Source organism: Lithobates pipiens, unplaced genomic scaffold (assembly GCF_037356315.1).
Source record: "Lithobates pipiens isolate NorthernLeopardFrog02 unplaced genomic scaffold, aLitPip1_a1.2 Scaffold_30, whole genome shotgun sequence".
Taxonomy (NCBI): Eukaryota; Metazoa; Chordata; class Amphibia; order Anura; family Ranidae; genus Lithobates; species Lithobates pipiens.
Window position 1 is genome coordinate 45,014,159 of NW_027507791.1, and position 26,745 is coordinate 45,040,903.

Here is a 26,745-nt window from a genome sequence, read left to right on the forward strand (position 1 = left end):
GCGCAAATACGGTGTGACAAAGTATTGCCACGACCCCCATTTTATTCTCTAGGGTGTTCGAAATTTTATTCTCTATGCATTCACTTCGGCGTGCGAGCTCGGCGTGACGTGGCGTGTTTAAATTATATATTTTTTTTTTTTTACCTTTTTTTTTATTTTTATTTTTTATTTATCTTTAAAAAAAATAAAAAAATTGTGTCACTTTTATTCCTATTACAAGGAATGTAAACATCTCTTGTAACAGAAAAAAAAAAGAAAAGGCATGACAGGACCTCTTAAATATGAGATCTGGGGGGGTCAAAAAGACCTCACATCTCATATTTACACTAAAATGCAATAAAAAAATAAATAAAAATGGTATGGAGACGAGTGGGGGCCATTTTCCCCTCACTCTTCTCCATACCCAGCATGTGAAAGCATCCGATTGTCGACGCCACTGGCAAGCGGTGGAGGGCACAGTGTCCAACCGATAGAAGTGATCTTTGCGGCGAATCCGCCGCAGAGACCATGTTTATCTTGAAGAGGACCGCCGGACTGAAAGAAGAGGATACATTCCGATCCCAAAAAATCTGTCTGAATTTTTTCCAACGGATTTTGGCCGCAACTTGTCTTGCATACACACGGTCGCACAAAGTTGTCGGAGAATATGATAGTTCGGAAACGAGGTGACGTAAAACGCGTACGGCGGGACTACGTAGAGGCCAGTAGCCAATAGCTTTCGTCTCCAAATTTTTTTCTCAGCGTGCGTGGCACTTTGTGCGTCGGAATTCTCTACAGACCAATCGGATTTTGTTGTCGGAAAAAATTTAGATCCTACTCTCAAACTTTTCCATCGGAAATTCCGACAGAAAAAGTCAGATAGAGCCCATGCACGATCGGATTTTCCGACAACATAATCCGATCGGACTTATTCCCTCAGAATTTCCGACCGTGTGTATTGGGCATTATGGCAGTTCGCTGCTGCCATAACGACGATATTCCTCTTCAAAGTCTTGGGACGTATATCGGCGTGCGGCGGCCCGTAAGTGGTTAAAGTGGAAGTAAACTTCCATCACTAAATTTTTACCTATAGGCAAGGCGTATAATAAGGCTTACCTATAGGCAGTGTAATTATATTTAGTGCACATGCAGCCAGTGGCGTTCCTTCAGAGTCCTGTGCCGTGAACGGCGGCTCCCGTGCGCTTGCGCGGGAGTGACGTTATTGCGACCCCCGGGCCAGTCACAGGGTTCGCAAACCCGGGAGCAAGATGGGTGAAGATGGGAGCGCCTGCTTCGTTTTATGGCAAGTTTAACATAAAGTGCTAGTATGCGATGCATACTTGCACATTATGATATTACCTTGCAGGCAAGAAAAAATAAATAAAAAATAACGGTGTACAACCACTGTAACTGAACAAGCTGAAGATAAACGCTAATTGGCTACCATGCACAGCGGCACCAGATTTTGCGCTCTCCAGGTTTTAGTACATCAACCCCCATATATCCGCTCCCTCTGATTGCTGGGGTATTTTTGACTCCCGTTGGCCACTGTCTGGCCCCACTAAGATCTGATGGAGAGTAAACTGGTCCTTTGTTTGGAGAGTTTGGAGATCCCCTGGTTCACGCCGACAGCTCTCCTGCTAATTTAATTAAATTTATTTTAAATTTTATTTAAATTTATTTTAAATTTTATTTAAATTTAATTTAATTTTAATTTAATTTTATTTTATTTAAATTGAATTTTAATTTCATTTTAAAATTAAATTTAAATTAAATTAATTTAATTTTAATTACATTTTAATTACATTTTAATTTAATTTAAATGTAATTTTAATTTCATTTTAATTTCATTTTATTTAAATGTAATTTTAATTTTAATTTAATGTAATTTAAATGTAATTTAAATGTAATTTAAATGTAATTTTAATTTCATTTTATTTCAATTTCATTTTTATTTCATTTTATTTCAATTTCATTTTCATTTAATTTTAATTTCATTTTAATTCCATTTAATTTTAATTTCATTTTATTTAAATTTCATTTTAATTTAGTTTTAATTTAGTTTTAATTTCATTTTATTAAATTTAATTTAAATTTAATTTTAATTTCATTTTATTTAATTTTAATTTCATTTTATTTCATTTTATTTAAATGTAATTTAAATTTTATTTAAATTTCATTTTCATTTAATTCTAATTTAATTTTATTTAAATTTCATTTTAATTTTATTTTATTTCATTTTAATTTAATTTTATTTAAATTTTATTTAAATTTAAATTTGATTTTATTTAAATTTTATTTTGTTTAAATTTAATTTTAATTTCATTTTATTTAAATTTTATTTTAATTTAATTTTTATTTTATTTAAATTTCATTTTAATTTAATTGCCTTAATTTAAAGCCAGAGTCTGAAGTTGGGCTTTAACCAATAAAAAAAAAAAAATATATATTATATACTGTCTATTTTACAACATCACGACCTCATCATCATCACAACTCACTACAGACTGTGTATCTTGCAGTCGGGATGTTTTAATGCTGAACATATAAACTTGACTCCGTCATCTCCGAATCTATTGTCATTGAATCTGTAAGGAGCGAATAAGATACATTTCAGTAATACATACAAAAAATTATGCATTGTGCAACGACTCACCTATACTGAACTATCCTCCCTGCCAGAGAATTTATAATTGTGTTCAGCTTTGTGATCCAGGCACTTCTGCCAGATAGCACAGCCAGGCCCTCAACCTCCCCTGAAGTATGCTTGGTCAAGAACATATGCCCTGCCTGCTCACTGGCCAGTGAAGGAGTAACAGAAGACTGATGTAGACATCCTTGCACTCGTTTTGTCTTAAATAAAATAATGTATCCGTGCTTAGGCCAAAGGGGAAATAAGGTGCGCAGCCTACCCTGCTAGGTCCCCAATAGGGGACTAGAATGATAATAAGTGCAAATATAAGGGTAAATGGCGCTATCGATATAATGAAAGGCGACAAACTCTGTTCGCTTTTTAGGTAATATGTGCCTCTATAGTGACTAAAAAAATTGTAAATACTAATATTGCAATCCTAATAAATTACATAACAGTGGTGCAAACCTCACTAGGTTGCCAAATAAATATGAACTTGATAGAAATAAATGTTTAAAAGTGATACGTAAACTGTGATACTTCAATACTAAAAATGCAAGTATATATAAAAAAATAAAAAATAAATAAAAATAAATGTATATATAAAAATAGTCCCAAAAATGTAAGACAAAAATTAAATAATAGCAAAGGAAAAAAAAAACTGCCCTGGACAATTTACTAAACTAAAAAAGCTGCAACACAAAGTGGGATACACACAAAATGCAATAACAAATACAAAAAAAAAAACACATATTAAATATTAAATAATAAAAAAATATTTGAAATTATATAAAACGACCCCCCCCCCAAAAAGTGTCTCCAAAAGTCCAAAAAATACATAAAAAAAATATATAAATCCGACCAAAGTCTTATGTGATAATTAAGTGCTTGGTGACGATAAACACAGGAACAAAATCCAGGTGACTTTTAAGTGCTCCCCCTCTTGGGTCCCCGCTCCCTGCGCTCACTTTGCTTTCTTCTCCTGTCAACAAGCTCATTGTCAGCACACAACGCAACACAGCTGTAGAGCTGTAAGCTCTATTAGTTCAAGATTATTCTACATAGAGAGAAAAGATTCGACATAGAGAGAACAGATTCAACATTATAGAGACAATAGCAAAAAAGGTCGCATGTGCCTAACCTAAGCTCTATTTGTCGAATCTTTTCTCTCTATGTAGAATAATCTTGAACTAATAGAGCTTAGGTTAGGCACATGCGACCTTTTTTGCTATTGTCTCTATAATGTTGAATCTTTTCTCTCTATGTCGAATCTTTTCTCTCTGTCGAATCTTTTCTCTCTATATAGAATAATCTTGAACTAATAGAGCTAAGGTTAGGCACATGCAACCTTTTTTGCTATTGTCTCTATAATGTTGAATCTTTTCTCTCTATGTCGAATCTTTTCTCTCTGTCGAATCTTTTCTCTCTATGTAGAATAATCTTGAACTGAGAGAAAAGATTCGACATAGAGAGAAAAGATTCAACATTATAGAGACAATAGCAAAAAAGGTTGCATGTGCCTAACCTAAGCTCTATTAGTTCAAGATTATTCTACATAGAGAGAAAAGATTCGACAGAGAGAAAAGATTTGACAGAGAGAAGAGATTCGACATTATAGAGACAATAGCAAAAAAGGTCGCATGTGCCTAACCTAAGCTCTATTTGTCGAATCTTTTCTCTCTATGTAGAATAATCTTGAACTAATAGAGCTTAGGTTAGGCACATGCAACCTTTTTTGCTATTGTCTCTATAATGTTGAATCTTTTCTCTCTATGTCGAATCTTTTCTCTCTGTCGAATCATTTCTCTCTATGTAGAATAATCTTGAACTGAGAGAAAAGATTCGACATAGAGAGAAAAGATTAAACATTATAGAAACAATAGCAAAAAAGGTTGCATGTGTCTAACCTAACTCTATTAGTCCAAGATTATTCGACATAGAGAGAAAAGATTCGACATTATAGAGACAATAGCAAAAAAGGTTGCATGTGCCTAACCTTAGCTCTATTAGTTCAAGATTATTCTACATAGAGAGAAAAGATTCGACATAGAGAGAAAAGAATCAACATTATAGAGACAATAGCAAAAAAGGTTGCATGTGTCTAACCTAATTCTATTAGTCCAAGATTATTCGACATAGAGAGAAAAGATTCGACATAGAGAGAAAAGATTCAACATTATAGAGACAATAGCAAAAAAGGTTGCATGTGCCTAACCTTAGCTCTATTAGTTCAAGATCATTCTACATAGAGAGAAAAGATTCGACATAGAGAGAAAAGATTCAACATTATAGAAACAATAGCAAAAAAGGTTGCATGTGTCTAACCTAACTCTATTAGTCCAAGATTATTCGACATAGAGAGAAAAGATTCGACATTATAGAGACAATAGCAAAAAAGGTTGCATGTGCCTAACCTTAGCTCTATTAGGTCAAGATTATTCTACATAGAGAGAAAATATTCGACATAGAGAGAAAAGATTCAACATTATAGAAACAATAGCAAAAAAGGTTGCATGTGCCTAACCTTAGCTCTATTAGTTCAAGATTATTCGACATAGAGAGAAAAGATTCAACATTATAGAGACAATAGCAAAAAAATTAGCATGTGCCTAACCTAAGCTCTATTAGTTCAAGATTATTCTACATAGAGAGAAAAGATTCGACAGAGAGAAAAGATTCGACATAGAGAGAAAAGATTCAACATTATAGAGACAATAGCAAAAAAGGTTGCATGTGCCTAACCTAACTCTATTAGTCCAAGATTATTCAACATAGAGAGAAAAGATTCGACATAGAGAGAAAAGATTCAACATTATAGAGACAATAGCAAAAAAGGTTGCATGTGCCTAACCTAAGCTCTATTAGTTCAAGATTATTCTACATATAGAGAAAAGATTCGACAGGAAGATTCAACGAAGCAGTCGCCACATGCGGACATTTATGGTCAAATGCTCCGCCCATAGGCTATAGAAGAATTCTAATGTTGGTTGACTAGTAATAATATTTAATAAATATAATTATTACTAGTGTCATACAACATTAGAATTCTACTATAGCTTGTAGGCAGAACATTCGACCGGAAATGTGCGTTTGCGGCGTCGTACAGTTTGGCTGCTCCGTCGAATCTTCTTAGAACATTCGACAGACACCATAAGCCTTCAATGACAGATTCGTCCTCAATTATTATGGATTTTTGGACGAATGCATTCTTTTAACAAAACAAAATAAATAAAAACGAATTTCAGGAGTAACGAAATAAATGTATTTTTCGGACGAAAACTAAATTCCGAAACGAAATATTTCAGTGTGCACATGTCTATTATTAACATTGCATTCCTTAACATCTAGAGCTTTTGACATTTACAAGACATAAGAAGACATGTATTTATATCGTACCCTATATCACGTATGTTATGTAGAGCCGGTGCAAATCTCTCAACATCTTCCCTCTGAAGTTTACATTCTCCTAAGCCAAGAACTTCAATCTCTTCAAGGGACTGAATTGTAAAAGACACCACAGAGCAGTCCAGAGGGGTCAGGTTGAGTTGACCAAAGCAAAAACGTCTGCCTGATCCGAGGCATTCCGAACAAAATGCCCTATTCTGCAGCTCAAAGAATTTAAAACATATACCCAAGAGATATTTTTTTTCCAAGGTTTTAAAATCTGTAACCTCTTGTTGAAGCCAAGTGAGGACATCCTCGGCAGCATCAGAAGACAAGTCACCCAGATAAGGCTTTAAAATGGTTCTGGTGGAGATATCAGAGAGGCCACAGAGAAACGTAAGAAATAGTTCACCATAGTTATCTTTGAAAGATTTGGCTCTTTTAAGTGAGCTATGTAACTTGTCAGGAGAATAATCAATATAATGGACCACGGCAGCCAAAAATTCCTGGGTGATGGGGTGTAGGAAGGAGAAGGATGCCTCAGGGGAGCGTGTGTATTCTTTCATTAATTCTGGTAAAAGGTTTGAGGTCCTGTCCACATTAAACTGTGATAAGGTCTGTTTTTCGAATTTGGTAATGTGGTTCATAACTCCATGTTCTGCCATCCAACCAAAAGATGTCAACAAACTCCGAGCACTGAATTTATCTGGACTATGGTTGGACAGAATATCAGCAATGAAAGCTGCATAGAGCTGCGTCAGAGTTTTTGGCAGGGATTGCATCAATTGGTCATCATTGGTTGGTTGGCCTTTGAAGAACTTTGATAGGACTGTGCAGATGATCCAGCAGTATGATGGGTTGTAGCAGAAAGTGTCCAGCACACCGTTCTCCCTCAGAAAACCCAAAACCTTGTCTGATATTTCTTTGTTCATGAAGAATCTTTCAATATAAAGCTGACTTTCTTTTGGTAAGAATCCAATGACCTCCAATACTCTCTTAAAAATGTTAATATCCTTTCCCGCTAATCTGTCTGGTTGGCTGGTCAGAAGCAAACGGCAGCCCTTGAGTAGAGACTGTTTTACCAAACCAACCACAACTGCTCCAACATTTTCTATTTGTTTTATATCACGGGACAGCTGACCCGATCTAAAATCAATTTCATGAACACTTTCATCCAGGCCATCAAAGATAAAGAGTAGCCTTTCTGGATTCTCTAAAATGTTCCCAAGTTGATTCTCTAAATATGGATATTCCTGAAGGATCATTAACTCCAAGCTGATCTTTTCTAGCTTGTTGAGATCTCGGAACCTTAAGAAGAAGATGAAAGAAAACTGCTGATAGAATTTTCCATTTGCCCAATCACAAACCAGCTTCTCCAGTAGGGTTGTCTTCCCTATTCCTGGCACACCAGTCACCATCACCGCATGCGGTTCACATTTTAGCCTTTGGCACCAGCGGAACAGACTGTTAGGAGAAACACTTCCGGCAGCAGTTCGTAGGTAATCTTTATGTTTTTCTGCAGTCTCTAAAAGCTTGTACTTAGCTGATCTATGAAAGGGGCGGACATGGGATGCAATCAAATCCATGTAACGTTCAGAAACATAACATTTCTGCTCTGTAGATTTTGAGGGCTTTGGTATAGCGGTTTCTAGCAGATGTTGTTTGTGATGTTCCTGTATTTCTGCCAAAGCAAAAAATAAAATCACTACAATTATTATAAAAAGCAAAAAAATTTAGTTGCCCAAAAATCAATCCATATGCCACATTATTTTTTACCCCTGAAATACCAACCTTTTTTTTTTTTGGTCAGGTGGTCATGGGTTCTAAGCTTACCCCAAACTGTATGAGATAAGCTGGACGTACACAATAGAAGCATCTAAAAGATGTCTTTAGGTCTATCTGCCATTATAAAGAGGAACACTCAGGCCATTGGAGCTTTCATGGTTAGATAGCTAGTCCATCTAAAAGTGAATACTTAGTTACAGGTGGAACATAAGGGTCCGAGTCCCCGGCTTCATAGGATGTCTTAGATACCCTCACAGCAAAATCTTCCTGCCATACTTTCCACACCTCACCTGGGAGTTTTGAATTGATTTTCTAACCTTTCTGATGATGTTCTACACTGAGAGAAGTTTTGCCACAATCCATCTGTCAAGTCCCGTTTACAGCCCCCTAAAGTGTCCTATTCAGGACAAAACAGGTTTACTTAAAAACATCCATGCCCCAACAAAAAACCTTCTATTTGTTCTTTGCAACTCTGTTTGGCTGATTATATTGAACATCCAATATTCCTAAGACCCCTTTCACACCAGGGTGTTTTGCAGGCGCTATAGCGTTAGAAATAGCGCCTGCAATCCGCCCTAAAAAAGCTGCACCATTGTCTGTAGTGTGAAAGCCCGAGGGCTTTCACACTACAGAGGTGCGCTGGCAGGATGTCAGGGAAAAGTCCTGCCAGCAGCTTCTTTGGAGCAGTGAAGGAGCGGTGTGTTTACCGTTCCTCCACCGCTGCTCCCCATTGAAATCAACGGGGCAGCTCTGTAATACTGCCAGAAAAACGCAGCTATTGCGGCATATTGCCGGCGGTTTTAACCCTTTCTCGGACGCTAGCGGGGGGTAAAAATAGCGGCGTTTTACCGCTCACGCTATGGGCGGTGTGGTGTGAAAGGGGTCTTAGTATGTGGTTATTTGATCGCCCTTTACCGTCCATGATGCAGCAATGGGTGTCTGAGCTGCCAATTCTCCGGCCCAGAAATTTTCTGCGGGGACAGGGGGAATGTCCTTAACATTGTGAAAGCTAACCAGAGTGGTTTTGTTTTTTATGTCTATCTAGGCCACTTTGCAAAAGCAAGAAAGCATAGAAACCTCTGTAGTGTATTAATGTGCTTTTACTAAACAAAAATGCTGTACATACAAACTATTCCAATTCTAGAAATACAATACAAGACTGAAAGATATACATACAGCAAATGCTTTCTACTTTCTAGAGACTAAACATGAACTATGATCTGTATACAATAGGAATACGCTAATAAGTTACTTAGGTCAGGTTATAACGGCTTCACGATCTCTGTAGGCAACCAGGACCCCAGGCTTAGTCTAGAAGCATATGCATGAAATCAGGCGAAAGCTTTATAAGGGGAAGTTTCTTCTGGCATGGAGATTCCTTGGTGTTACGTCATTATAGAGTCCTTTAAGCTTAGGCTGCTGACCTTTTATTTAGAAAGTTTGGGTACACAATCCCGCATAGGCATGGCTCCTTTCTCACTATTTTACACTAATGTCCTAAAGGTGAAATATTTACCAATTCAACCTTTAGATGGAACTATTGTATTACACATGCCGTAGGTCATATATATCAAATGGTCAAGCTATGTTGACCATTAGTTACCTGAATGTATCGTCTAAACAGAATTACTGTAAAAATAAAGGACGCATCTAACTGTCAACTGATATTCGCCCAACATACAACAATACTATCCATGTTCCCATTGTATCCAACAGCATTTATTTGAGAAGTGTCCACTCAAATACACAAAGAATCAAATGCAACACACAGAGGCACTTGAAACATAAAAAAGCTGTGGTGCAGGCATTTAAGTCAACCTGTTGCTTTGCCCTGAATTGGCAAAGAATTATTTTATTTAATGCGTTTTGTTTTGGCTAGTGTTTAGAAGCTGTTTCCTACTTTGTTTCCTACCTTGTGTTTATGATAGCTCTCAGTGCCATAGGGGTGCCATTACCTTACCTCCTTTACCTCTGTATTATAATGTTATGCTGCAAATGACCTACAATGACAGAAGTAGACACTGCTCCATCGGCCATTAGGCTTTGGCTTCAAGCAGTTTGCTACCTGCTCCACAGTCACAACCTTGCAACAAAGAAAAATAAGCCACTGTCCATCATAAAAAGCCTGCTATGATCCAACTGCTCCGCTCTGTTTGTCAGGAACTGGGTTTGAACCTATGATCTTTGCTGTGCCTGACAATGTCTCTTCTTGCTGAGCCACCTGAGATGGAGGTCTGCTCCCTGTCTGATCTCTTAAGACAACCTTGTATCTTGTGTGTCCTGAACCTTGAACCCTTTGCTCCTCCCATAGACGTCCTATTAAAGCCATGCCTTTGCACTTTTGGTTTGCCACAATATTGTGCTCTCTCCAGCCAAAATCTCGCTCTGGTCTCTTTTCCGCTGTCATCCATATCTTCACTACCACTCATTACTGACCTTCGACTTTTTCCTCAACTAATTTTCTGCTTGATCTCTACCTGCTATATCTGCTATTGGACCATGGCTTGCTCACCTCCTGGTGGGCCGATCCTGAGGGCGGCAGCCTGGTACTGACACACAGCAAAACCCATCTCCGCCATCAAGAGCTCTGGTGAATACCTGTTAGTGCCCAGGTGAGCCCGCGTCATCTGCTGGGGTGACCTGCTTCTACAGTTATAGCAGTAGAGAGGCTCCCACTGACCAGCTAGATAACTGTAGAAGCAGGTCACCCCAGCAGATGACGTAGGCTCATCTGAGCACTAACCAGTATTCACCAGAGCTCCTGATGGCGGAGATGGGTTTTGCTGTGTGTCGGTACCAGGCTGCCGCCCTCAGGATCGGCCCACCAGGAGGTGAGCAAGCCAGGGTCCAATAGCAGATAGCAGCAGTAGAGAGGCTCCCACTGACCAGCTAGATATCTGCTGGTCTCCAAGCCTGATCCCTGACACTGTAACTTGTTTCACTCTGTGGTTAACGAACAACTTCTAATATTTACCTTTAAGCTTTGGAGTCAGAGGGTGTCCATTCCGATCCAGTAATATCTGTTGCATCACACTGTCCCCTAAGCAAATCAAAATCACAGAATGAGACAATAAGTAATCAGTATTTTAATAACGGAGTCTCTTGGCTTTGTCATAGAAGAGGGACTTACATAAAAAGGAAACAGAGCGAGAAGAATGCAGGAAAGTCCTTTTAGCCCTTGTACACACGGTCGGAATGTGTCCGATCGGAGCGTGTTGTCGGATATTCCAACTGTGTGTGGTCTGCATCGGACTGTTTCCGTTGGAATATCCGTCGAGCCAAATTTTCCAACTTGCCGGAAATATTTTCCAATAAAATGCTCCGATCGGACATACTCCGATCGTGTGTAGAGAATTCAGATTCAGATCAAATTCCTACATCAAAGCTATTGGCTACTAGCCTGAACATAGTCCCGTCGTAACGAAATAATGTCATCACGTTCTGAGCGATCGGATTTTCCAACAACTTCGTCCGACCGTGTGTATGCAACAGTTTCGGACAAGATCCGTCGGACAGAATTCGACGGACAGAATCCGACGGATTTGGTTGTCGGAATCTCCGACCGTGTGTACAAGGGCTTAGTGTAGCATTAATAGTACAAGTTTAAGGATAAACAGAATAGCGCAAAAGCTAATAACATTAACTATTCACCCCAGTGCTATACACTCACTGGCCACTCAGGTACACCTGTTCAGTTGCTTGATAACACACATTGCTAATCAGCCAATTACATGACAGCAAAATTGATTACATTTAGGCATCTAGACATGGTGAAGACAATTTGCTGAAGTTTAAACCAAACATCAGAATGGGGAAGACAGGGCATTTAAGTGACTTTGAATGTGGCATGGTTGTTGGTGCTAGATGGGCTGGTCTGAGGATTTCAAAAATTGCTGATCTACTGGGATTTTTCACACACAACCATCTCTTGGGTTTATAGAGAATGGTCTGAAAAAGAGAAAATATCCAGTGAGCGGCAATTGTGTGGAGGAAAATGCCTTGTTGATGTCAGAGGTCAGAGGAGAATGGGCAGACTGGTTCCAGATGATAGAAAGGCAACAGTAACTCAAATAACCACTCAATGTATGCAGAATACGATCTGTGAACGCACAACACATCGAATCGTGAAGCAGATACAGAAGACCACACAGGAAGCCACTCCTGTCAGCTAAGAAAAGGAAACTGAGGCTACAATTCGCACAGGATCACCAAAATTGGACAATAGAAGATTGGAAAAATGTTGCCTGGTCTGATGAGTCTCGATTTCAGCTGCGACATTCAGATGGTAGGGTCACAATTTGGCGTAAACAACATGAAAGCATGGATCCATCCTGCCTTGTATCAACAGTTCAGGCTGGTGGTGGTGATGTAATGGTGTGGGAGATATTTTCTTGGCACAATTTAGGCCCCTTCGTACCCATTGGGAATCATTTAAACACCAAGGCCTACATGAGTATTGTTGCTGACCATGTCCATCCCTTTATGACTACAGTGTCCCCATTTTCTGATGGCTCCTTTCAGCAGGATAATGCACCATGTCACAAAGCTCAAATCATCTCACCACTGGACAATGAGGTCACTGTACTCCAATGGTCTCCACACTCACCAGATCTTAATCCAAAAGAGCACCTTTGGTATGTGGTGGAATGGGAGATTGGCATCATGGAAGTGCAGCCAACAAATCTGCAGCAACTGCCTGATGCTATCATGTCAATATGGACAAAAATCTATGAGGAATATTTCCAACACCTTGTTGAATCTATGCCATGAAGAATGAAGGCAGTTCTGAAGACAAAAGGGGGTCCAACCTGTTACTAGCAAGGTGTACCTAAAAAAGTGACCAGTGAGTGAATATGTACCACCATATACCTACTAGCAGAAACACTCCGACTTTAGAAAAGAAAGAAGAAGAAGGGCACAAACTGGGGTGGTCAACTTTAATGGATATTGATATTTGGATATCAACTTTGGTGCATACCTCGATTTGATATGTTCATTCATGTTCACATTTTATGCAAAGCTTTATTTTTGCAGCTATGTTATCTCTGGACACAGGTGCCTATGGCTCACAAATGTATCTTCTATAACAGGGATCTCCAAACTTACTATACAAAGGGCCAGTTTACTTTCCTTAAAACTTTAGGGGGGGCAGACTGTGGCCATCGGGAGTAGAAAAAGTTCCAGCATCAGTTGGTGTAAACAATGCCCCGTCTCTGGTGTCAGTGACAGGAATTGTGCCCCATCACTGGTGTCATTGGGCCTCATTATTGATGCCATTGGGAGGAATTGTGCACCATCATTGCTGTCATTGGGTGGAATTGTGTCCCATCTTTGGGTGGAATTGTGCCCCATCTTTGGTGTCATTGGGAGGAATTGTGCCCCATCTTTGGTGTCATTGGGAGCAATTGTGCCCCATCTTTGGTGTCATTGGGTGGAATTGTGCCCCATCTTTGGTGTCATTGGGAGCAATTGTGCCCCATCTTTGGTGTCATTGGGAGCAATTGTGCCCCATCTTTGGCTCTTTTATATTCCTAAAACATATATTTGCTTTTATCGAAAGCCTTTTTTAATAGAGGTAAAAGACTATACAAATTCAACACACAGAATTTCACATTCTAATTACCGAATTTATCCAATTCGTCTCGCAGTGCATACAAATGATTGGGTGCATTAAAAAACTGTAGATCGTAGATGCCTTCTAGGAACACCATGATGGCCTCTTTTCCAGCGTCCAGAATATCTTGTACCAGTTTCTCAGAGAACATAAAGGGTCCCAGGTCGCTCCTCATTTGGAGATATAACTAGAATACAATGTTACCGATTTCAGGGAAAATAAAACGGAAGAAAAATATTTGTGAATATATTCGGTTTCATCATCCCAAAGCGACTGCTCCCTCCACCCAACCGATTATGTTCAAACGCCTTCTATGGTGATTTATGCAGAGCAGGAGGGTCAAAATCAATTTAATTGTTGGCATCAGCATTATGGTTGCCTTCAAAGGACCGGTTATATTTGTAAGACAAGATGTCCATAGCACCCCACCCGTCCCCTACATCAGATGTCAAGAGCCCCCCTACCATTAGAAGTCAAGAACCCCCTGACCTCCCTTACATTACAGTGCTCTTCCAGTAAGAGGAGTTCTGTCCTCCTCCCTGCTGCCTCCTGCTGGGATGGAGGGGTGCAGAGACAAGCCTCTCTGCAGCGGCACAGGAACTGGCGGAGCAGTTCTGTCCTCTCTGTTGCCTACTGCTGGGATGGGAGAGAGTGCAGAGACGAGCCAAATCCGTAGCTGCATGGAGAAGCACAGGATCTGGTTCTGTCCTTCTCTCTGCTGCCTCCTGCTGGGATGGGGGGGGGGGGGCACAGAGACAAGCCTCTCTGCAGTGGCACAGAGAAGCACAGGATCTGGCGGAGCAGTTCTGTCCTCCTCTCTGTTTCCTACTGCTGGGATGTAGGAGGGTGCAGAGATGAGCCAATTCCGTAGCTGCATGTAGAAGCACAGGATCTGGTGTAGGAGTTTTGTCCTCTCTGCTGCTGACAGATGAGACAAGGTGGGGGTGGAGATGAGGGGGGTGCCGCAACTGCAGGAGAGGTGCGAGGGCCACATGGAATCACCTTGGAGGCCTGGATTCATCCTGGGGGCCTTGTGTTTGACATGTGATGTAGAGACATACACAAAAATTTTCTTAAAAATAGTTATATATTGTATTTGTATGTTACATAGCTGGTGAGGTTGAAAAAAGACTAAAGTCCATACAGTCCAACCTATGTGTGTGCTTATAGGTTAATAGTACATTGTGTAGCCCTGTATGTTGTTGTCATTAAGGTGGCCATCTAGTCATTTTGAAATGATCGATACTCCCTGCTGAAACCACTGCTTGTGGAAGAGAGTTCCATACCCTTACTGCTCTTACAGCAAAGAACCCTTTACACGGTTCAAGGTTAAACTGCTTCCCTTCTAATTTTAGTGAATGGTCACATGTCCTTTTCAATTCCCTTTCGCCGAAAAGTTTTTTCCCTATGCTAGGGTCACCAGTACGATATATGTACGTTGAAATCATATCCCCTCTCAAGCGTCTCTTCTCCAGAGGGAATAAGTTCAATGCTTGTAGACTTTCCCCATAGCTGAGATACTCCAGGCCCTTTATTAGCTTTGTTGCCCTTCTCTGGACTCTCTCCAGTTCCAGCACATCCCTATCTGATTGCACCCTTACATTTCTCATTGCATTCTTTGTAGAGCTGGAATGTTGACAATGACCCCTCAGCCATGTATTTTTATAAGGCTTTTTCTTTTGCTTTTATATGCAAATTTAGGTTTGAGTTAAGCCACCCAGGACTTTTAAATTTATTTCCCTTTATTTAATATGCTCTTAAAGCACTCCCAATTTTTCTCCTTGTTTTTTGTTCCCAGGATTCTATCCCATTTAATATCTTCTAGCAAAGAGCGCAGTTTAGAGAAGTTTGCTCTTTGGAAATTCAGTGCCTTTGTATTACCTTTGTGTTTCCTATTTCTGTGATTTATACTGAAAATAATTGACCTGTAGTCACTGTTTCCTAAACTGCCCCGCATTTCCACATTCATGATCAGGTCTGTATTGTTAGTAATCAGTAGGTCTAGTAACGCTTTGTTTCTTGTTGGTGCATTTTCCATCTGACCCATGAAGTTTTGCTGCAAGACATTTAGGAAATGGGGAGCCTTAGACGAATGTTCGGGTCCTTTCCGCCCAGTCCATGTCTTGATAATTAAAATCCCCCTTTATAATAATAACACTTCCCATCTTTGTTGCCATTCCAAACTGTAGTGGGAGGTCTGCCTCCCCCTCCTCCCTCTGGTTAGGGGGCCTAGAGCATACTCCCAGTATTAATTACCCCTTACTTCCCTCCCTTTGAAGCTCTAACCACAAGGATTCCACCTCTTCCCTTGCTCCATTAGTGATGGCGTCCCTCACATTCACTTGCACATCATTTTTGATATACATTTTACCCTCCCTTTCTCTGCGATATAGGGAATACCCTTAAATGGTTATCAGTCAATCATGAGAGCTTTTAAACCAAGTCTCAGAAATTCCCACAAAATCTAAATACTCCTTATACATCAGCAGCTCCAGTTCTCCCATCTTGTCCGCCAGACTTCTGGCATTAGTGAACAAGCCTTGTAGTTTTGTCAGGTCGTATACTATCTCCTTGCTGGTTGTTCTGAGGATGCAATTTGGATTTGTCAAATTACTTACCTTGGGTTCAGGTACTCTAGTCACCCTACCACTAATACCCCCAATACTACCCTCAGAACCTTGTTCCATGCTGGCTCTACATCTGGACCCTCCTCCTCGTCACCTAGTTTCATTTATCATGGTAAGGACTAAAAAAAAGGTCATTTGGTTCAAAATGTAATTTACTCAAAGAAAGTAATCTATCCCCCTCCTCCTTTCGAATGCTCTGTATGTAAGTTGTAATAAAGAGACAGAGAGTCTGAAAGAAAGCAGCTTCTGCTGCCTTCTCTTTAGAAACCTCACAGTGCTCTGGGATTTATTTGTCATAGTTGTATTTTTTTTAAATATTTTTTATTTTGCTGCTATTTGTGGTTAACCTACTCCTCGTAGCTTTGATTACTATAATGTCGCGTACACACGGCGGACTTTCCGTCAGACTAGGCTCGGACGGGATCAGACTGTCGGACAATCCGATCGTGAGTAGGCTAGTCTGACTGCTTTTTATTAAGAAAAATCAGACGGACCTAGAAATAGAACATGTTTCAAATCTATCCGACCAGGGCAGGACTTAGGGTGGTTGGGGCCCCTGGGCTTGAGTCACTTTCGGGCCCTACCTTCTATAGATTACCGTATTTATGGGCATATAACACATGCCCCAAGTTTAGGAGGGAAATTTAAGGAAAAAACTTTTAGGAGGGAAGTTTAAGGAAAAAACTTACATTTAAATGCCCTTCAATGCAGCCTTATCAATGTCCATCTGCAGCCTTGCCCATCCATCTGCAGCCTTGTCCAGTGTCATTGCAGCCTTTTCATTGCAGTCTTGAAGTTTAAAAATGGTGCCACCAAGATACAGAGTCCTGTCTATCTTGGCGGCTCTCGGGTCCTCTCGCAGTCTCGAGCAGAGCCGAGAGTAGCCAAGTGTACTTGGCTTGGCTCACAGTCACGCCCAGTCTCTGTGTTATGTCCATCATAGGGCGGAACTGGGCGTGACTGTGAGTGGAGCCGAGCACGCTCGGCTATGTATCTCGGCAGGGGTCCGCGGGGCCCCCTATTGGGTGGGGCCCATGGGCTTGAGCCCAGTCAAGCCCAATGGTAAGTCCAGCCCTGTATCTGACGGACTAAAAACCGGGAAAGCCGTTCGTCTGTGTGCTATTTTCCGACGGACCAAATACAACGCAAGGGCAGCTATAGGCTACTGGCTATTGAACTTCCTTGTTTAGTCCCGTTTATGTCATCACGTTCAAAACTAACGGACTTTCGAACGGACTTAGCCTGGTTGTGTGTGGCCAAGTCTGTTTGTTCAGAAAGTCAGTCGGACCTCTGATGAAAGTCTGTCAGGAAGACCGTCGGACCTAGTCCGTCGAAAAGTCCAGTCATGTGTACGCGGCATAAAAGTCAACACATTTTTCTAGTTACCTCCTGATTGAGGATATTCCGAGTTGCCATGTACTCCAGCAGCTGTTTGAATTCAGTGGCGGACGTCACAATGAAAATCAGGTCATTTTTAAAATACTCGTAGATTAGTTTTAGTTCATTGACGTTGTACTGAGACAGCAGCTGATGGAACTCTTCCTGTTCGCCTGGATAAAAAGAGGGACAGAATTAATTATTTTTTTATTTTACTTCTATAGATGAATGCTGAAGCATCAACATAAGTAGGACTTAGTAGAGAATTGTAATATTCTGTTTCATTGTGGCAAAGTCCAGAATTACCATTAGGCTTATTAGGTATATCCTATAGGCCACATAATGCAACTCTGCATAGAAAACAATCAGCTTCCAGGTTTTATTGTCAAAGCTTAACGGAACAAGCTGAAGTTAGAAGCGGATTGGCTACCATGCACAGCTGCACCAGATTCTGAATGCATCAGTTCTAGTAAATCTCCCCCAAGATAGTCAACATTTTCCTATATACAAAGGGCCAAAGGGCAAAAAATGCATGATTTTGCCCCAAAGAAGCTTGTGCATTTTTTTTGGAGCTTCACCCAACAGGCGACAAGTAGGGATGAGCTCGGCTTTCGACTCAAACGCGGGCCGTTCGCCTGTTCGGCGAATTCATAACTTTGTGGACCGTTCGCACCATATTCGTGTGGCGCTCACGGCCCACAATGCACTACGCTATCGCAGTGCATTGCTGGCTCATGATTGGCCAAGCATGCACTGTGACCCCGCATGCTTGGCCAGTCACAGCGTCGGTAGGGAGGAGAGCCATAATTGGCCACAGGCAGGATTCCTATGGCCAATTATAGCTCAGGGGGGGTTTAGTACGCGCCCCACACTATATAAAGCCGCCAGCGAGGCGGCCTTTTGTAGTGTGTTGGCGTGCAGGGAAAGAGTAAGATAGACAGTGTCTTTTTGCTTGGGAACCAAGCGATGTTAAAGTGGGTGTTGTGTGCCTCCTGCACAGTATACACCTGAAGCTACTCCATATTGCTGGTGTTGTCTGTTTCTGTAACACAGGCATCTGCAGCATTTACACTGGGTGTTGTGTGCCTCCTGCACAGTATACACCTGATTGCTGGTGTTGTTCTGTTTCTGTAATACAGGCATACTATAGACACCCCCCAGGCACAATATTTAACCACTACAATACCGGGCACTTAAACACCTTCCTGCCCAGACAAATTCTGAGCTTTCAGCGCTGTCGCACTTTGAATGACAATTGCACAGTCATGCTACGCTGTACCCAAATGAAATTTTTATCATTTTTTTCCCACAAATAGAGCTTTCTTTTGGTGGTATTTGATCACCTCTACGGTTTTTATTTTTTGCGCTACAAATAAAAAAATACCGAAAATTTTGAAAAAAAAAATGTTTTTTTTTTGTTTCAGTTTCAAAACTTTGTAAATAAGTACGTTTTCTCCTTCACTGATGGGCACTGATGGGGCTACACTGATGGGCACTGATAAGGCGGCACTGATGGGCACCAATGAAGTGGCACTGATAGGGGGCACTGATAGGCGGCACTGATGGGCGACACGGATGGGCGACATGAATGGGCAACACGGACGGACACTGATAGGTGGCACAAATTGGCACTGATAGCTGGCACGGATGGGCGGCACGGATGGGCGGCATGGATGGGTGGCACAGATGGGCATGGATAGGCGGCACAGGTGGGCATGGATAGGCGGCACAGATGGGCATGGATGGGCATGGATAGGCGGCACAGGTGGGCACTGATAGGCGGCACAGGTGGGCACTGATAGGCGGCACAGGTGGGCACTCATAGGCAGCACAGGTGGGCACTCATAGGCAGCACAGGTGGGCACTCATAGGCAGCACAGGTGGGCACTCATAGGCAGCACAGGTGGGCACTCATTGGCGGCATTGGTGTTATACTATAGCAATGGATGGCAATCAGTGCCAAACATTAATGCATGCCAATCAGTGATGCCCATTGTGGGCACTGATTGGCATCCATTATGGGCACTGATTGGCACCCATTGTGCTGACTGGCATCCCTGGCGGTCTAGGGAGGATTACCTTTTCCCTGGTGGTCTGGTGGCGTCCCTGGTGGTCCAGTGTGGGCATCCTCAGGGGGGCTGTGCTGATAATCGATCAGCACAGACCCCCCCTGTCAGAGGAGCAGCCGATCGGCTCTCCTCTACTCGCGTCTGACAGACGCGAGTGAGGGAAAGCCGATCACCGGCTCTTCCCATTTACACTGTGATCAGCCGTGATTGGACACGGCTGATCACGTGGTAAAGAGTCTCCGTCGGAGACTCTTTACCGAGATCGTAGTTGCCGGGTGTCAGACTGACACCCCGCAACAACGATCGCCGCGATGCGCGCCCCCGGGGGCGCGCATCGGCTCATAATCCTGATCACGTCATATGACGTCCGGTCAGGATTATGAAACCACTTTGCCGCCGTCAATTGCCTATAGGGCGGGCAGCAAGTGGTTAAAGGAATATTTCACTTTTTTTTTTTCACTTTAATCGTCATTAAAATCAGTGCTCCCGAAAAAAAAACGGCATTTAAATTTTTTTTTTTTTGCATTGATCCATGTCCCCTGGGGCAGGAACCGGGTCCCCAAATCCTTTTTAGGACAATATCTTGCATATTAGCCTTTAAAATTAGCACTTTTGATTTTGAGCGTTCGAGCCCCATAGACTTTAATGGGGTTCTAAAGTTCGTACGAATTTTAGGTCCGTTCGAAAGTTCGGGGGTGTTCGTTCGGCTCATCCCTAGCGACAAGTGATACAGCACTCAGGTGTGAACACGGGTATTGAGAATAATGGGATTCTGCATCTTGAGCATTGTAGCGCAACAAAATTCTCAAGTGTGAATGGAGGCTTAAGCTGGCCATACATTATACAAATTTTCAAGTACAAGTGTTGTTTAGGTTTGACCTCGAAATACACTCACAGACCACTTTATTAGGTACACCTGTTTAATTGCTTGGTAAAACAAACTGCTAATCAGCCAATCACATGGCAGCATCTCAATGCATTTAGGCATCCAGACCTGGTGAAGGTGACTTGCTGAAGTTCAAATTGAGCATCAGTATGGGGAAGAAAGGATATTTAAGTGACTTTGAACATGGATGGTTGTTGGTCCCGGACGGGCTGGTCTGAGTATTTCAAAATCTGCTGATCTACTGGGATTTTCGCACACACAACCATCTCTTGGGTTTACAGAGAATGGTCTGAAAAAGAGAAAATATCCAGTGAACGGCAGTGGTGTGGAGGAAAATGCCTTGTTGATGTCAGAGGGGGATGGGCAGACGGTGGGATGGTTTGAGATGATAGAAAGACAACAGTAACTCAAATAACCACTCGTTACATCCAAGGTATGCAGACTACCATCTCTGAATGCACAACACATCCAACCTTGAAGCAGAAGGGCTACAGCAGCAGAAGACCACACTGGGAGTCACTCCTGTCAGCTAAGAACAGGAAATTGAGGCTACAATTCATACAGACTCCCCAAAATTGGATAATAGAAGATTGGAAATTGTTGCCTGGTCTGATGAATCTCCATTTCAGCTACGACATTCGGATGGTAGAGTCAGAATTTGGCATGAAAGCATGGATCCATCCTTCCTTGTATCAAGGGTTCAGGCTGGTGGTGGTGGTGTAATGGTGTGGGAGATATTTTCATGGCACACTTTGGGCCCCTTAGTACCAACTGAGCGTCATTTAATTGCCACGGCCTACCAGAGTATTGTTTCTGACCATGTCCATCCCTTTATGACTACAGTGTCCCCATCTTCTGATGGCTCCTTCCAGCAGGATAATGCACCATGTCACAAAGCTCCAATCATCTCACCACTGGACAATGAGGTCACTGTACTCCAATGGCCTCCACACTCACCAAATCTCAATCCAATAGAGCACCTTTGGGATGTGGTTGAACGGGAGATTGGCATCATGAATGTGCAGCATCTGCAGCAACTGCGTGATGCTATCATGTCACTATGGACCAAAATCTCAAGGAGTTTCCAACACCTTGTTGAATCAATGCCAAGAAGAATGAAGGCAGTTCTGAAGGCAAAAGGGGGTTCAAACCGCTACTAGCAAGGTGTACCTAATAAAGTGAATGGTGAGTGTATTTGGTCTGTGGTAAATCTAAAAGAAAATTGTACAAAAAAATTGTATAATGTATGGTTATCCAGTCATTTACTGCTACTTCTCACAATGCAAATCTTTGGGTCACTGAAAACAACACACTGTTTGCATGGCTGAGATCTTATATCAGCAGCAGCTGAGGAGGAGAAAGGCAGAATCAGAGGAAATTGTGTCTTTGCTGCCTCTAGTGGCTACAGGTGCAGGGAGGTTAAATAAGGCTAAATTAAGAAAAATTTAATAAATTGTAAAAAATATATATATATTTTTTATTTATTAATTGTTATTATCCGTGCCTAAAAACTCCATAGCCCACCTTTTTCTTATTTTCTTCATAACTTAAATTAAGAACAAAGCTCCTATTAGTGGTGAAAAACATTTGCATGCAATACAATAACAAAAATATGGAAGATCAAGTATTTTAAAATGTGAATGTTGCATTAAAAATGACTTTAAGGTAAAGTGCATTAATAGCTAAAAATATAGTCTCATCAGCAGGACACTTTACTTTTTCTTTAGGCCTGGATCGCACTAGTAAGATGCATTTTTGAGCCGATTTCAGGTGCAATTATATAATGCGACTTCTTTGTGCTTTCGATGAGATTTTAAGCCTGTGTGCTTTTCATGTGATTTTATGAACTACTACTAACGCTATTATTATTATTTTTTTCAAGGGACCAAGGATTTGCCTCGGAGGAGAGTTCAGGGTTAAAAAAAAATGAAATCACTTTCAAAATCAAATTTAGAATTGCATGTACATGCAATTTCTGTGCCTTTCTATTAAAGTCTATGGGACCAAAGTCACATTGGAATTGCACCAAAGTAGCGCAGGAACCTTTTCCAAAATCGCTCCGTGATGAGTCACATTGATGTGAATGGGAGCCAATCAAAACAGTGTGATTTCATTGACATGCGACTCTGTATGACTCCCGTTGCATCAGAAATCACACTAGTGTGAACCAGGGCTTAAAGTGGTTCTATAGGCTCAAGGTTTTTTAACTTAATGGATTGAATGTATTAGGATAAAAAAAAACCTCATGAGTGCAGTTTCCCCCTCAGCCCCCCCCCTTATACTTACCTGAACCCCCCCTTATACTTACCTGAGCCCCCACTTATACTTACCTGAGCCCCCATCTCGATCCAGCAATCTCCATGAGAGCAGCGGCACTCTCCTCTTTGGCTCACACAGCACTGAGGGAGCCATTTGCTCCTGCTGCTGTCAATCACAGTCTGTAAGCCAATGAGGAGAGGGTGGGGGCCGACCCACCTTCAGTGTGTGAATGGACGATGTCCATTCACAGGAGTGCTTCGGGAGTGAGCCGATTTTCATTGGTCCTCTCCCCCTGCCAATAGGGAAGCAGAGGAGGGAACAGAATGGGTGGCCAGTCTGTCTGCGAATTCCGCTCACACACTATACTACAGTGCGAGGAAAGGGAAGCTGCCGGTAGGAGACGGTGTCATTCCGGCAGTGGCTGGCGAGAGGTGTGGGGCCGCGGGCGGGCTAAACGGCACCCACCACACACGCTAAACATAACATTTATATATAGAAGCTTCATATATTATATATATATATATATATATATATATATATATATATATATATATATATATATATATATATATATATATATATATATATATATATATATATATATATATATATATATATATATTTTTTTTTTTTTTTTTTTTTTTTTGATAGACCTACCATCATGGTATCTTGTAGGCATCTGACCCATCTTCTATTCTTGCAGAGCATAAAGGTAACCCGACCTTTAAAAATAATAATATAAATTATATATAATATATGTGTAGAACCCTCCTAGTATGAGATGCTAGGTAAATTCCCCCTTGCGTTCTGTAGTCCTCTAGAACATAGAGGGCTGGGAAAGTCAAATAGGCAGCCTGATTATTTCGTGTGCTTCAGCTAATCCCTGGGGAGGTGTGCCCAGTAAGTGGCTGGATGAGAACATAAATAGTCTGGGGTCTTGAGCAGCCTGGCTCTACTCTTGCTGATGAAGTTTCCAGCCTCCAGGGCTGATGCCCCTTTTAGACTGTCCTCCTGAATTCTATTGATGGTCAAGTTCCCAGCTATAGCAGGGCTCGGGTGCCTATTTCTATTTACTTCTGGAACAAAGAATTTGGGTTTGAGGACCCACTGAAGAGTGCCCGGTGGGAGTTGAGAGATGTGCAGCTACCATGGCAAATTGCGAGTACTGATCCAAGCTTAAAAATCTAGTGACTGTGTGGTGTTCTACTTTTGGTGGGGCAGTGGTGGCTCTTTCTCTGAGACTATTCCTACATGGTCTCAGTTCTGGCCTTCCCCTTGGTTAAGGGTTCAAAAACTGTTCAGAGAAGCCTAATCTAGTCAAGAGTGTCCTCCGGTTATAAGCCTGCATTTTACATTTTGTTTTTTTGGTGTTCCCAACTACTCACTTTCCTTCACCATGGACAGGACCCCATTGCCTCATGCATCTGAGTTTTCCTCCAGTGCCTCTCCAGATAGTCAAGGATAGGACATTATTATCCTTCACAATATCCTTATCCCCCACTGTTGCTATCCTTCTTTTTTTGCAATACAAAGGTCCCCAAGGTGGCCCATTTCACCCAGGTTTTGTCTGCTTCTGCAGTGGTCTTTACCATCATGGACATCTCTGTGGTCTTACTCAACAACCATGGACAGGACACAATTGCCTTATGCAACTGAGTTCTCCTCTAGTGCCACTCTAGAATGTCAGACATTTATGGACATTCCAGTAGTGCCTCTTCCATGTGAACAAAAGATCACCTATCCCCCTTTGTCTCTTGGTTATCCTGGGGGTACCTTCTTACTTTGTACTACAAGGGTCCCCAAGGTGGCCCATTACACCTAGTTTATGTGGCCCCATCTGCTTCTACAGTGGCCTCTACCATCTCTCGATCGTCACTCGGGTGCTGCCGCCACCATCTTGGGTATGGGAATCAGGAAGTGGAGCCTTTCGGCTTCATTTCCCGGTTCCCTACTGCGCATGCGCAAGTCGTGCTGCGCAATAAGGATGGTCTTCGCTGTCTCTGGGATCCGTGTGTTTCCCAGCAGGCAGCGGGAGACTTTCGGAAAGGGGCGTAGATTCTGCGGAAAGGGGCGTACCTTCTGTAGAATCTACGCCGGAAGTGGGTGCAGATACCTGTACTGTACATAGGGAGGATTCCAATGAGCGGAAGGTCCACTTTAGGGTGGACCTCCGCTTTAAGCCAGTGTGTATGGAACCTGAATATGAAGCATTCTCTGATTGGAGGTGAAATTTCCAGGTGGAGAGGCAGGGTGGTGAACTTCACAATCTCCACCTCTCATCCAAATCAGATAACACTTTGCATTCATTGAAGGAACACAAAGCGTTCTCTGAATGGCGCCTATGACGAGCAAGCAACCTCCTATGATCACTAAGCAGCAGGGCCGCCACTCAGCATGTTTCGTAGAAGCAAATTTTAAAGCTTGACATGTTGGGTTTCTATTTACTCGGCACAACCTCGTCTTTTATAATTTACCAAAAAATGGGTAACATATACATCTGTAAAAAAAAAAAAAAATGCAAAAACCTCTCTGGCAGAAAAGGGGGTTAAACAATTGCCACTGGAACCTTTATCTTGGAAGATTTCTCTGCTAGTCTTCTTCTCATGACAAATGTAAAATTTTAGATTTCCATTTAGTTTCCGTCTTTGTGGACAATGGTCTCTAGGACAAACAGATGGCAAAAAAAACATGGCAGAGGTTCTAACCCTTACCTACTCTATGAAGGAGAACCGCTCCAGGAGCACACATGCAGGCTGTAAACTGTTCTCTTCGGCTGGGAAGCCACAGGTGCTGGCTATTACCACTGGCAACAGACGAAAAACAAGGTCTGGACTGCCGCACTCTTCAGAAGACCACTTTCTTTTATTGGAAAATCACATCACAGCTCAAACACAGCGAACAAGTAAAAATTGCTGACGTTTTGCACTAGCTGTAGCGCTTAGCACTACAGCTAGTGCGAAACGTCAGCAATTTTTCCTTGTTCGCTGTGTTTGTTGAGCTGTGATGTGATTTTCCAATAAAAGAAAGTGGTCTTCTGAAGAGTGCGGCAGTCCAGACCTTGTTTTTCGTCCCTTACCTACTCTATCTCACAAATAAAAATGGTTTTGCCTTTACACTTTATTAGCAACAAAATGTTATAAACACAACATACCGCTATAGACTGAGTTCACCTGGACTGTATCTCTAGATCTCATTAGCTTGTCTGCTTTGCTGCTCTGCCTATTTATTGTTTGAATGTTTTACAGTCAAATCCAAATTCCCCCGAGTCTCCAACATGTCCTTTATACATTGCCAGGAAATGGTGTCCCCCTCCCCCAGGCAGTAAAAAGGAATAATGTTACCTGCAATCCTCTTCTAAGATCTGGTCTTGTGGGGACACCCTGTGGTTTGTGCTCTCCCGGTACTTCCTGGTTGGATTCTAATCATTCACCACGCCCAGCAATTTACCTTCCCGCACATGCCTGCCATTTGAGAGAGCTACCTCCCTCATTCTCCTGTTTGTCCTCAACGATCAACACCTACAGACAGCTATGCCCCAGTACACACGATAGGATTTTCCTACGGAAAATGTGTGATAGGACCTTGTTGTCGGAAATGCCGATAGTGTGTAGGCTCCATCACACATTTTCCATAGGATATTCCGTCACACAAAATTCGAGAGCTGGTTCTCAAATTTTCCGACAACAAAATCCGCTGTCGGAAATTTGGATCGTGTGTGCACAATTCCGCCACGCAAAGTTCCACGCATGCTTGGAATCAAGCAGAAGAGCCGCACTGGCTATTAAACTTCATTTTTCTCGGCTCATCGTACGTGTTGCACGTCACCGCGTTCTTGGCGTTCAGAATTTCCGACCAACTTTGTGTGACCGTGTCTATGCAAGACAAGTTTGAGCCAACATCCGTCAGAAAAAAAAACATGGGATTTTGTTGTCGGAAAATCCTATCGTGTGTACAGGGCATTACACTCAGGATAAAGCCTCATACACACGATTGGACTTTGTACAAACTTTCCCGTGGACATTTGTACAAAGGGTGTTGGCCCTGAACTTGTAAGCATACACACGATCGACTTCTTCAGCCAACTTTCACCAAATCACGTGGTTTTTCTGCTCTTTACCGCCACCTTTGGTCAG

The 26,745-nt window shown here is 41.8% G+C and overlaps 1 protein-coding gene across 1 annotated transcript in view; it reads right to left on the reverse strand.

The window, feature by feature from the left end:
• LOC143942192 (uncharacterized) overlaps positions 1-26,065 on the reverse strand; it is a 116,505-nt gene extending 90,440 nt beyond the window's left edge. The window contains exons 1-7 of the mRNA XM_077463446.1: positions 25,954-26,065; positions 23,270-23,334; positions 17,408-17,571; positions 13,404-13,581; positions 10,755-10,820; positions 6,008-7,676; positions 2,481-2,567 (exon numbers count right to left, since the gene is read on the reverse strand). Of these exons, the coding sequence (XP_077319572.1) occupies positions 2,481-2,567; positions 6,008-7,676; positions 10,755-10,820; positions 13,404-13,581; positions 17,408-17,571; positions 23,270-23,300 (2,195 nt within the window). The 5' untranslated portion in view covers positions 23,301-23,334; positions 25,954-26,065. The remainder of the gene's footprint in view (positions 1-2,480; positions 2,568-6,007; positions 7,677-10,754; positions 10,821-13,403; positions 13,582-17,407; positions 17,572-23,269; positions 23,335-25,953) is intronic.
• Positions 26,066-26,745: the final 680 nt, after the last annotated feature.